At 42.8% G+C, this 12,774-nt stretch overlaps 1 protein-coding gene across 1 annotated transcript in view; it reads left to right on the top strand.

Moving 5' to 3' along the window:
• ATP8A2 (ATPase phospholipid transporting 8A2) overlaps positions 1 to 12,774 on the top strand; it is a 604,495-nt gene that overhangs the window by 170,389 nt on the left and 421,332 nt on the right. Inside the window, exons 19-23 of the mRNA XM_035003669.1 lie at positions 2,798 to 2,847; positions 5,071 to 5,140; positions 5,989 to 6,073; positions 7,064 to 7,203; positions 8,753 to 8,891. Of these exons, the coding sequence (XP_034859560.1) occupies positions 2,798 to 2,847; positions 5,071 to 5,140; positions 5,989 to 6,073; positions 7,064 to 7,203; positions 8,753 to 8,891 (484 nt within the window). The remainder of the gene's footprint in view (positions 1 to 2,797; positions 2,848 to 5,070; positions 5,141 to 5,988; positions 6,074 to 7,063; positions 7,204 to 8,752; positions 8,892 to 12,774) is intronic.

Raw genomic sequence — 12,774 nt, 5'->3', positions numbered from 1 at the left:
CATCACCTACTTATTTACTCTATGTTTGAAATAGCATGTCTGATGGAAACATGATAGCTACGTTTCTATTTTTTTTTCCTGTGAGAAACTAGATCTGTTGCAAAGCTGCGGGTATCATGTGATTCTCTCAGCTTATTCATGTTTGTGTTGCAGGCATTTTTCTCTCTTGGAGATGCTTCTCCACAATTGTTTCATACAATTTGTAGTACAGCAGCTAGCCAGCCTGCTCTTTGTTCTGCAACAGTCAGGGGAATAACCACATGGCCCACTCGTCTTGAGGGCAGGATCTTCGGCTCTGTCTTTGCAGCCTTGGCACCTGGAGAATTTGCACAGTCCGGCCCTCAGTGCACTGGCTTCAGTCTCCCTGGCTGGGGGAGAAGTGAGTTGACACTGAAGATCTTTGTCATCTGTAGTTTTTCTTTTCCCTAAGGTCAAGGGGGTTTATTTATTTTATGATTGATTTTTGAGTTTCCCTGCTCAGGAAGCCTGAGAGAGAAATTCGGTGATAGGAAAAAATGTAAATCAAGAATAACATCCAATAAGGACCCTTGAGGTGGGCAATGGGGGAAATTGTTGGTTAGGACTGGCCAGGCACTGGTGTGTTTAATGCTGACCCTCTAGGGCTGCAGGATGGGTTGATGAGGGCTTGGAAGCCGTTACTGCCTTCTTTCTCCTCTGCCTTCCTCCACCCCTCAATTTGGGGAGGATTCATGGATTGTAACAGCTTTTGCCTTCATTCATCCTTGTATCTCTAGGCCTTGTTAATGCATTTGAAATTCACTTCTAATTTATATAATAAGTTGTTATTCCTGACTTGGCGGTACTCTATTTTTCTTGTACTTATATGCAAAACCTAGAAAATATCAGACCTTCTACAGTGCACCCATTTCTTGGCACTTTCAGTTTCTTGTCTTCTGGAGTACAGAGATCAAATCATAATTATTTTTTACTTTAAAGTAGAACAAAGTAACTAACTGAGAATCGAATTTCCTTCATAGAAGCTTCTCATAAATGAAGTCTTTACCCCCTTCAGTTTGAGGAGACTTGTAACGTTCGCTGTGGAGTTTTCTGTCGTATGGGTGCTGCTGTTTTCTCTGTGTTGCAGTGATGGGGACTGGGAGTGGGTGTGGACTGATGGGACACAAGTGGGAGAGACGAGGAGAGCCGGGCTGCCTCTGCTTTGCTCACAGTACCAGATAAATATGGAGAGCTAGAGAGAGAGCCCACTGGCGTTGTCATCATGGCGGTAGATGCTGACCAAACGTGGATTGACACCTCTTCATCTTTTTATTAACCTCTTTACTTCTGGGAGTAAATAAGACTACCTGACTAGTTAAGGTTCATAATAATAACTTTAAAATCCTATTTAACCATAAATACCAGAGTATCCTCAAACCACGTGTTCTCGAGTTGGTTACCAGCTATTTACGTGATGTGGCCCCACGGTCATCTTAACGGCCAAATCTGTGGGCTGCACATGGTTGCACGGTGGTTGATGGGATAGCAAAGTGGTGGGCTTCTGGCAGTCACAGCGCTTGTGCCAATTTGTGGGGTACCAGTGGGCATATTTCTGAATGGACATCTGACCAAGTTGGGACAAGCTGAGGAGAAGGAGCTGGTAGTTGCAGAAAGAGGGGAATAAAGGTCGATGACAGCTGGATGAGGTAGGTCCCTGATTGTATTTCAGGATGCTAGGAGAAGGGGGGGGGAACTTGTGGACAGGGCAGTAATGATGGGTCGGTGCCACTGTGTGTCAGTCGTGCACTTGGTAATTTGCAGGTTGCTTCATTCATTACTTCTCTCAAACCTAAGGGACAGGTGCTACCACCATTCCTAAGGAAGCCACACACTTAGTGGCAGACATAGGATTCAAAATCACAAGGAACTCCAAAGCCCACATTCTTTCCACTGTGATGTATTGGGAAATAGAGAGCAGGTTTGATCAAGGAGTTTGAAAATGGTACACACATAGTCTAGAGTCTTCTGGAAAAAATTGAGAATATTGAGGTTCCAACTTTGAAGAACCTGAAGAAAAATAACATTTAATTAATTGCCCTAAAATCTTACACAGATCCATAATCCTTATTTCTAAATCCCAAATCCAAAATTCAAGAAGCTTTGAATTCTAAAAGTTTTGCCCCCATATTTGGGGACTTAGGCAAATGGCAGCAAAATGTAACCAAAACTGACATGCGGTGGTTTGTGGTCTTAAGAATCTCGGTGTAAATAGTCCTACATTTTGCTGTAAAAAATTAATGAGTTGGATTACAGGGTGTTGCCCCAGACCCCCCTGGGGAAATTATGGCACATAATTGTATGTGTACATTTTTATAAAATGTGTAAAATTCTGAATTCAGAAGCATGACCTGCCCCAAGGTTTCAGGCAGGCCTGTGTAGCTTGTGTCCTGTGTTCTCCAGTCTTGGAAGGAAGGGACTGTCAGCCCGTTAGGACAGCCTGGAGAAGAATGAGAAGCTTCTACCAGAAGGGGGAGCTATGACCCCACAGGACTGGCTTGTGGGAAAACCATAGCTGTTGAAAAGGTCTTTGCAGGGGGATAGAAAGAGAGAATGAGGTGGAGAGGAGGAAGAGTGGGAGAAGGAATATAGGTGTACGTATGTGTATGCATTACAAAGAGAGGGAGAGAGGGACATACGTGTATGTGTATTATATACAGAGAGAGAAAATGCTGGAGGGACGGGGAGATGTGTGTACAGAGAGGTTTATGTTTGGGGAGACTGTTGTTTTGAGATTTTAATATTTTGCACCTCAGGTAAGAGCCTGCTTTTCTTCCTTTAGATGGGACAGGAACAGACATTTGGAATCCTTAACGTCCTGGAATTTTCTAGGTATGTTTCTCTTTCGTGCACTTGAAATAAAATACTTCCATATATATTTAACAACGTCATCCCAGTGTTTGCAGGATTGTATAATATGATTAAATACAGTACCTAAGTATTAAGTTTAGTAAATATATCTCCACAAGCCGTCTCCTCTCTGGAATTTGTGACTTTCATTAAAGAAAGTGAAGTAGGCCATTTTTCTTTTTTTTCCAAATGAAACCTTATGCTTCCATATCCTCCTCTTTCTTTAGATTTCCAGACCTGCTGTTCTGGCATCAGCAGCTGCAGACATGTCTGCATAGTTTGGAGTATGTGCCGAGGGCCCTATTTCTGTTGGTTTTTCCCATGTCCCATGAGGCCGAGCCTCAGGCTCCATCCTGAGTGCTCTCATACCAGGCCTGGGAAACTGATGAGCGGAGGCCGACAAGATCAGTCCATCCTGTCAAAGGCTTTGTCTGAGTCGGGCAGTTCTGCTGTATATATTCCAGCTCATTCTTCCCCAGCTTGGTTTATTTAATTTAAGACCCAGGAATATTTGTTGGATCATTTGCTTCCCTTGTCATTAAAAAAAATCTTAATGTTTTGTTTCCTTCCTTCTTAACATTGAACTTGATGTCAATACTAGAGCAAGGTTCTGTTGCTACCTCAAAAGCATGTTTTCCCATTAGTAAAATTGGGGTTTTTTTCAATAACCTTTGTTAAATGATTCACGCATTTTCTCTGTCTGCTTTATAAGCTATTTGAAAAGTATCAATTTTTAACCCTCTTGTGGAAAATGCTTTCCAGCCCTAGTCTTTGGTTTTAGGACTGCAAACTTGAACTTTGGTGGGTCAAGAGCCCTTGGGGATGGGCATTCAGAAGGAAAGAATGATGGTTGATAAGAGTAGTGGTTTATATAGGGGAGTAGGGGCCAGAGTCCCTGTGTGTGGAGATAAGGAACACACTAAACGTTGCTCCGGACTTTTGTGCCCCATCTCTTGTGGATGTCCTGGAAACTGTGCTGTTATGTGGCTGTGGTAACTGGGACCAGCAGTTATTACAGGGACAAGAAGGAGGAAAGGGAATTCGGTTAAAACAGGTGAATATGGATAGAGACACGAGGATGAATTAAAAACTTCTGGGAGAATACGAGCGAGTAAAAAGGTTGTCTGTAGTTATAGCTGTGATTCTATTTCATTTTAGTTGCTCCTCTTTTTCCAGATGCCATAAATCCTGACAACACTCCTTTGCAGGACTTGGTGGCAGCCCTGCTTTATACATTTAGAAACTGAGATGCTGGGTAAACAACTTTGCTGAGAGTCCCTGGCTACTAGGTAGCTGAGAGAGAATTCAAATCCAGGTCAGACCCAGTGCTGTGGGTTAGGATGTGGAAATTTACACAAAGCTGGAGAGAGTATATCCCCCAGTCTTAGGAGCTAAGAGTCCATTGGGAATCTCCTTACAGGGGTGGGTGGTCTGGGACCCACTGTGGTTGGGATGTTTCAGGAGGATGAAATGTCTGCAAAAGGCATGGGACAGAAGGTGTCGAGAAGGAGCGTGGTGTGTCTTCTGGTGTGGGGGAGGCCTGCAGGTGAATGGGAGTTGCTCATGGGGGATGAGGCCAGGCTGTAGAGGTGAGTGGAGGTCAGCAAGAACTGGAATCTGTAGGCGGTGGGGAGCCATTGAAGGCTCCATGAGTGAGCGTGGGTCACGATGAAAGAAGAGTGCAGAAGTGTCCATGTTGGAGTGGGGAGGGCAGTAATAAGGCACACCTCAGTGCTGAATCAGGACTGTTCTATGAGTTTCTAATTTTTTTCTACTTCAGTTAACAGAAGACACAACAAGGGGCTTTTGAACTAACTGGATTTATACTGAAGCTTCCACTCTGCTGCTTACTGGGCAGATGACTAATATTTTGAGCTGCAAAATAACACTTTTACAGAATATTATCAGAAGTAAATTAAATGTGCATAACAGATGGTCAGATTTTCCATTTCTGTTCTCCTGCTGTAGTTGTACTAGTGACTTTCCATGGCAGGGAAAAATAGATTTATGTCCATTATATATAAATAAATAGAGTAGTGGATATACAATTAAAGTCCAACTCTGAAGGAAAAGGTAAGGAAAATGGAGCTTTGCCATTTTTAGGGCTCTCAGATCATCTTTTGATTTGTTGGGTGCTTAACCATAGGGCATGGGTCCTATCACACAGACCAATGATGACTTTTTCTTTCTTTCTTACCCTTACAGTGACAGAAAACGAATGTCTGTAATTGTTCGAACTCCTTCAGGCCAACTTCGGCTCTACTGTAAGGGGGCTGTAAGTACCAGCGAAGTATCTTGTGTAGTAGGGAGCCCTTGGTGGCTACCCTGAGTTTGCCCAAGGTTGAAGGGCTCTTTCAGGTTGGCCATAAAATTGACTTGCTGGTAAAAGCCCACTGAAGATGGCGGTGGTTCAGGCCAGCATGGCAATGATGGCCCATGAAAAGCTTGCTTTGGGCCAACAGTTAGTTTCAGAAACAGCAGTTCTCTGTGTCGTGCAAAATCCTTGCAGCTTGACTTCTGATTCTCATTTCACCACCAGTGGGTTCTGACTTTGGGAAGGTAGAATAATTCATATTGACCTGTGATAATCTTTTAAGTACTCTGAGATTGTGTGTGTGTGTTCGTTAGCAGCTATTCTCAGTTGTTGTGGTTTGTTTGTCGTCACAGAGAGCTTTTCTGAGTTGTGTTCCTCAGGGTTTCTTAGTGGAACTGGGTTCAGTGTCTAGTGGGCTGTGCACTCCCTGTCTAGGAGCTCCTGCAGGGTCAGGAAACAAGAGGGTATTTGAGTAATTTAGGACGTGCCTGTTACTCTTTCCACTTCTGCATAGAGGTGTTATAAACGTGGGCATGTATTTTGCAAATTTGGGTAAATGTCGGTACCATTGTGTCCCTGATAATTCTCTTGACACTTACAATTCTCCCAAAAAGTGTTTGTTTGGACACATCTATACCTGATTTGTTTTCCAAAGCTCATGACTGAATCTGGCCAAGACTGTATTTCTACTTGCCCACTCAAGTATTCTCATGCACGCTGGATAAGCATTAAAACAGAGCTAGGTTTAGAATGCTGACTGGAAGGTTTACTGAAGGGATTGCCAGTCACAGTGTTTCTCTACTTTATAGGATAATGTCATTTTTGAGAGACTCTCAAAAGATTCAAAATACATGGAGGAAACACTGTGCCACCTGGAATATTTTGCCACAGAAGGTAAGTGAAATTTGGAAATGTTTTTAACCATCCAAGTTGTGTTTGTGGCTGATGCTTGGGGGGAGCAGTCGTGTTCTGGATGGACATGTGTGTTTTGTGCGGTGCTTGGCTTGCTTCACAAGATACACTTTTCTAGTGCCCCCCCCGCCCCCTCCCTCCACGTTCTATGCCTATGGCAGTGACAAGATGTGCACCAGGGTCCACCCTCAGCTAGTCTGAGACTCTGCTGACTCTTCACCAGGAGTAGGGAAGGAACAGTCAGGCCAGTTCACAACGTGTAGAATCCTTTTGTAGTTGTTATTACTCTTCTCAGAAAATTCATGAGGTTATTTCCCTGCCTTCCTCTTGTTATCCTTATGACACTGGCTTATCCATCACTTGAGGAAACAATAATTCATTGAGCCCATAGAGACTAGGAAAGGAGTTCTCTGAAAGGCCTCAAATAGCACTGATGTCAGGGTTTCCAGCAAGGGAATGTGATGGAAGCTGGAGCCTGGCCGAAGTGCTGACCTCTGCGTTTTCATCTTTGTGCGTTTCTATGGCCACGCGCACGTGCGTGTGTGTGCATGTGTGTGTTCGTGCACACGTGTGTCTGCCAGAAAGCCCGGATCTTCCACATGATGGCATGTTGGGCTTTTATTGCTGTCTTGAAATGTACCCAGTGCTGCCTCTATTTGCTGATGCCTGCCCACTGCACGTGCACATCAGGGGCATGCCCAGCTCCTGTACTTCTCTGCTGTGGGGAGTTCACTCTGCGGCTTCCATGTACTCTCAGATTTATACACGAGGTGCCTTACAGCAAAATGCACTAGTGTTGTTCTTCAGTTCCCTTTTTAGATGTGTGAAAGTTGAATTAGAGTGACCTAAAAAGCTGATAGTTTCTTTAATTTTTTTGAGCATGCTGGTTTAAAATGGAGCCCCATGATGTCACCTAGGAGGGAGGGTATCCTGCTTGCTCCCGTCACTGGATACACTGTGGCTGTTTTGCAGGCTTGAGGACTCTCTGTGTGGCTTATGCCGACCTCTCTGAGCATGAGTATGAGGAGTGGCTGAAAGTCTATCAAGAAGCCAGCACCATACTGAAAGACAGAGCTCAACGGCTGGAAGAGTGCTATGAGATCATAGAGAAGGTGATTACACGCGAGACAGTTGTTGCATGCCCACTGAGGGGCTCCACCGAGTATTGAACAAAGTCTCTGATCAGGAATCGTTTTGCTGTATAGCCATGTTCCCTTTGCCTGTACATATCCTAACCATTAGCTTTTAACGAGATCTTCCTTTGCTTTAAGAAACACTTAGTTTTTATGGGCTACCTGAAAGGTGGAACCACCTTTAGCTAAGCGTTAATGGTATCTTAAGAAGTATCAGGTCAAAAACAGTGTCAATGATTCTTGGGGTTTACCTAAGATTAGGCTTAATGAGATTGCTCACCCTATTGAGTTATAGGAGCATTCCGAATGTGTGGGCTGGTTGGACATTACTCATTCTAAGCATTTTCACACTTAATCTAGTAATAGCTACCTTTGCCATTGCCACTCCATATTGCCTACTTTGACTTTTTGTTGTTGCTGGTCCTTGCAGTTTATCCCAAAGCATTAGGTAGATTTCTAGTATTGGATTCCCTCAAATCTGGCAGCTAGATCTCACTTTTTTCTGTTTCATGTCAGCATCCATTGGCCCATTCATTTTCCAGTTTCTGAAACTCTGAAGTCCTTAGCTTTTCTCATTCTTCATGTTTTTTAAAATTACTCTTGGCTTTTTTAATACTCCATTTTTGTTTGAGTTTTATATTTACTTGTTTGTCACTTTAGTGGAATTTGGTAGGAGTAAAACAGAATTCAAGTGTTCATTTGCTCTGCTTTACTGGAAGGCAGCTATGCTAACCACTATACCACCAACGCTGCTCTGTTTTACTGGAAAAAAGCAAAATTACTTTTAGAATCAGAAAATGATTACATAGGTGATGGGCCCATGTGGCAGCAAGCAGAGGTAGTTCTCTTTTCCCACAGTCGGGTAATCAAGTTATGGTGCCCTATTATGGAGGGACTCAGGGGAGGTAGGTGCTGTGTGCTGGGGCTCTGGAATCTGCCAGGCTAGCAGGCAAGGTACGGGCTGCTGATGGGTCTTTATCTCCCCATGCATCCACACCCATCCTCACTGTGAACTGGGCTCTGTGGGCCTGGAATAAGTTTCACAGAGGCAACATTTGATAATCCTTAATCTTAAGATACTTTGATACTTTCTTCTCTGGCTGTTGAAATGTTAGCATCAGCTGTCTCTAAGTCTTGCATCGTCAAGAATCAGTTTTTCTCCTGTGTTAACCAAATATAATATGTACGTTATTCATCAGTGGAGTGAGAGGAGAAGGCTCACCTCCTGTGAATATCTGCCCGTATCAGGATAACCTGCCCGTATGCTTTCCTGCTAGGTGATTTCTATTCTAACGTGCCATGGTCCAAGAAATAAATGATGGATGCTGGGTTGCCTATGTGTTTCAAGTGGTTCTAACATTGCAGATAGTTCCGAAATGCCCCACGTCAAGATATCATTAATTATCTGCAAATGAAGGTTTAATGTGAGAACTGTCAGAACATCTTGACTGCCTTTTGGGGTCAGTTTTGTCATTGATGCTGCTCTAAGAATGTACCAATCTGTAATCGAAATTCTTTTTCAATCTAGAATTTACTGTTACTCGGGGCCACAGCCATAGAAGATCGCCTTCAGGCAGGCGTTCCAGAAACCATAGCAACTCTACTGAAGGCAGAAATTAAAATCTGGGTGTTGACAGGAGATAAACAAGAAACTGCAATTAATATAGGTAATTAATTTTAAAATTTCCCGATGTTGGTTTTGTATTGTTTTTAAAGTATCTTGTAGACGTGCCTAAGGCTTCCTCAAATGCATTGACAGATGATGTTTTAAGACCAAGAAAAGCTTACCTAAATCAAATGAAGATGCTTTTATGAGCTTTATCTGCCTATAATAAACATTAAAACTATTATATCTCCTGAATTGTATTAAACACACTTATACAGGATACAGAATTCAAGATTTGACAACTTTTTCTTACTGCTTCCTTCACAAAATTGTAGTCTGAGGCTAAGATCATCTTTTCACTAAGTTTAATATGCATCATAATTTTATTTTATTTTTTTAAAGATCTTATTTATTTATTCGACAGAGAGAGTGAGAGAGCACAAGCAGGGGGAGCAGCAGAGGGAGAGGGAGAAGCAGGCTTCCCGCTGAGCGGGGAGCCTGACGCGGGGCTCGATCCCGGGGTCCTGGGATCATGACCTGAGCTGAAGGCAGACGCTTAACCATCTGAGCTATAATATGCATTATAATTTTAAATAGTTATAACCACTTGAATGATTTTACCAACTGATGGGTCTTCTAAGAGTGTTGTCTCTTTCTTTCCCTTCCCTGTCTGGGTTGGTAACCTCTTTCCTTGCTAAACATCACAGAAATGAAAATTGAAGAAGGGGAATTTTAAGTCCAGATAACTTACGTTAATGTTAAAGAGGCACATTTTGAGTTTGAAAGGAGTTGAAATGACTAATTTTAAAAGATCTAATTTTGGTTATTGAACTTTCAAGTTACCTGGTGCATTTAGCACCATTATGGCATGAGAAACCCTGATGCATATGTGATCAGATGAGTGTGTAAGGACTGCATGACTTACAATATATTTATGGAAGTAGACCATGTCACAGCTCCCTTTAGGAAGAACACACTAGAACCTCCAAATTTAAGTGACTGTTGCCCTATTTGGAGCAGTCTCCTTGGAATATTATCAGTTGAATCCAGAGGTGCCCCTTTCCTTAAGCCTTCTCTTTCAAAACAGCTCTGTCTCAGGTAACAGCTGAGTCTCAGTAGTAGACAAATACCTCCTCTCTGAAGTGAATGTTGTTTTTGGTTTAATAGACAAGAGTCATTTAATAATTTCTTAGCAAGGTTGTAGCTAGTCACCTGCAATTTGGACTCCCACACAAATGAAATCAAAGTCACAGGTGAGTGACATGTGATTCATAAACAGTCTGGGAAGCTTTAGGTACAGACTTTGTGGATTTGTGTTGTCTTTCAAATGCATGTTTCTGGACAAAAGTCGGATGACATTTCTGTGTGGATCCCTCACTACTACTAGAAAATAAAAACCCAGAGTGTGTAGCCCTTTGGTGATGTCAGCAATATTTTGTAAAATGAAGGTAAACACTTGCTTTTGGTATACTGTCCCTCTCTCTATTTATATATGTTGTCCCTTCAGGTATGATTTCTCATATAAATCTGGGCTAAAACACCTGCTTCTGATATGTGGCCTGTGGTTCATGCAGGGCTACTGCCCTGAAATGCTGGAAATTTAGGGAACGCTTTCTGCTCTCCTGGAGCAGTATCAAAGAAGGGGGTAACCCCTCGAGTTAAAATTGCACGATAACGATAAGATCTGGAAAACAGAGCTTGAGTGTTCCTGCTGGACTATTGACCTTTCTATGCTCCTAGCCCCAGACGACTTCCTTAAGTGCTTTCTTGTGTTTGCTGTAAGAAGCGAGTGTGACTTCGCTGGCATTGTGCTAGCTGGAAGAAGGCCACTGTCCCTCTCATGGCCTCTCCACCAGATCACTCTGCCCTTGGGCAGCACACTCATCCCTTTTCCGGCTTGTTCCTTTCGGCATACCTGAGCGTATCAGGGTCTGGAGGAGTTTGGAATAAACACAAATGAAAGCAAAGGCTTGAAAATCAACCCAGAAAACACAAATGGGTTATAATTCATAAAGGAAAGCTTGACTTGAACGCCGTGAGTCTTCTCTGAGCCTTACAATATAATTGATGCCTGTCCGAAGAGTTTGTAAAAATAATGGTTATATTACTTTGTGCGTTTTTTCAAAGAGAGTATAGCAACATTTGTAGTTTTGATACCAGAAGCATTCATAGCCATTAGATATTTTAAAATTGATCTTTCCTAGCAGCTACTCTGCAAGACCACAATGAGTTGATGCTTCCTGCTTATATAAAAGCTGATGACTTTGGCGAAATGTTGTCTTCTGAAGGCTTTTTCTACTCCCATTTTTTTTCTAGTGTATCAGAATTCAAACATATCTTTGGTGTTTTTCAGTATGCCGCCAGCCAGGAAGCTGATATTCTTTGAAAGAGCTCTGTCTGAATTACTTTTTCACTTTGCATTCAAAACTTACTGGTAATCCTGGGCAGTGTCGAGGGATTAAATGTCATTTTCTGATTTAGGATATCTGTCGAGCCTGCAAATGATGCAGAAGGCTCAGCAAAGTGTAGATGTCCAGACATTGTATCAGACTTGTCCATGCCAGACCACAGGTGACAGCTATATGCAGCATGAGGTCGTGCCCCAGATGCAGTATGGATTGTAGGACTGTTTACTCATCCTGTGTTCCTCATCCCCCTGGTAATGTGAGCCATCATTGATCTATCTTCCATTGTACTGGATATTCTGTATATGGTAGTGCATTCTGTGTACATTTTTGGGCACTCAGAAGATATTTGGGAGGAAGAGCAGGTGTCTAGCAATTCTACTTCTCTGTGAAGGAAGGACAGGAGAGCAAACGAATGGAATGCCTGCTGAGTGCCTTCTGAATTCTGTCTTCAGTCTTTACATACCAACAGTCTTACCACTCAAGGGGGGAAGTTCAGTGTTTCTAAAGGTTATGTTCTGTTTCATGACCACTCTGGTGTGAGGTCCCAGGGCTCTTCACTTCTGGTGTGGGGCTCCCTTTAAACAGATTCACGTAGCTTTCATAAAACTGTTCTCTGAAATTGGAAGACTGGGGGACAATGGTCCTGTGTTTCAGCCATTCCAGGATGCACCTTGTTGTCCTATGTCAACGTCCCTGAAATTGGGATGTCTTATAACTATTGACTCTCACCCTTTAATCACATTGTCTTAGTGATACTTATGGTAACAGTTCACCTCTAGAGGCAACAGTTGGTATGTTGGGTGTTTGGGGTTGTTGGCTCTCCTCAGCATTGGGTTTCTCTATCATAGTTTAAGAAGTGTTTGTAAGGGGCTCCTGGGTGGCTCAGCTGGTTAAGCATCTGCCTTCGGCTCAGGTCATGATCCCAGGGTCCTGGGCTCGAGCCCCGCATCAGGTCCCTGCTCGGCGGGGGGTCTGCTTCTCCCTCTCCCACTCCCCCTGCTTGTGTTGCCTCTCTCCAACAAATAAATAAATGAAATCTTAAAAAAAAGAAGCATTTGTAGAATGTAACTTTTAGTTCATACCTTGCAAACATTTAATCAAATTAAGTTCCAGGGTATTTGTGTCTCTCAGGAGCCAATGAGTACTATATAGATAGTCTTCTTGCCTGTGGGTTTTAGGTAGTTTGGAACTGGCCTAATGCCAGAATCCTACTGTGCTGGGCTTGAATTTATGCTAACTAGTTGTGTTTCAAGGAGTTGGCAGTTTTCTTTTTTAGCTTAAAGATTTGGCATCCGTTAGTCTAAAGTGAAATTTCAGTTATAGCCTTTGTGAATTGTGTCATTTCCTTATTGCTACTGGGTAAGACATCTATTAAATGGATAGACAACAGATACAAAGTCTACAGAATCTATAATTTTTTTTTCTAATGGATGCAGGATGAGTGAGAGCAAAATCCATTTTAAAGTCATTAAGTGAGGGCGCCTTGGTGGCTCAGTTGGTTGGGCGACTGCCTTCGGCTCAGGTCATGATCCTGGA

This window comes from Mirounga leonina, unplaced genomic scaffold, assembly GCF_011800145.1.
Source record: "Mirounga leonina isolate KUSES-001 unplaced genomic scaffold, KU_Mleo_1.0 Mir_127, whole genome shotgun sequence".
NCBI classification, from domain to species: domain Eukaryota; kingdom Metazoa; phylum Chordata; class Mammalia; order Carnivora; family Phocidae; genus Mirounga; species Mirounga leonina.
Note: the sequence above shows the minus strand (reverse complement) of the source record. Positions and strands in the feature narration are given on the sequence as shown.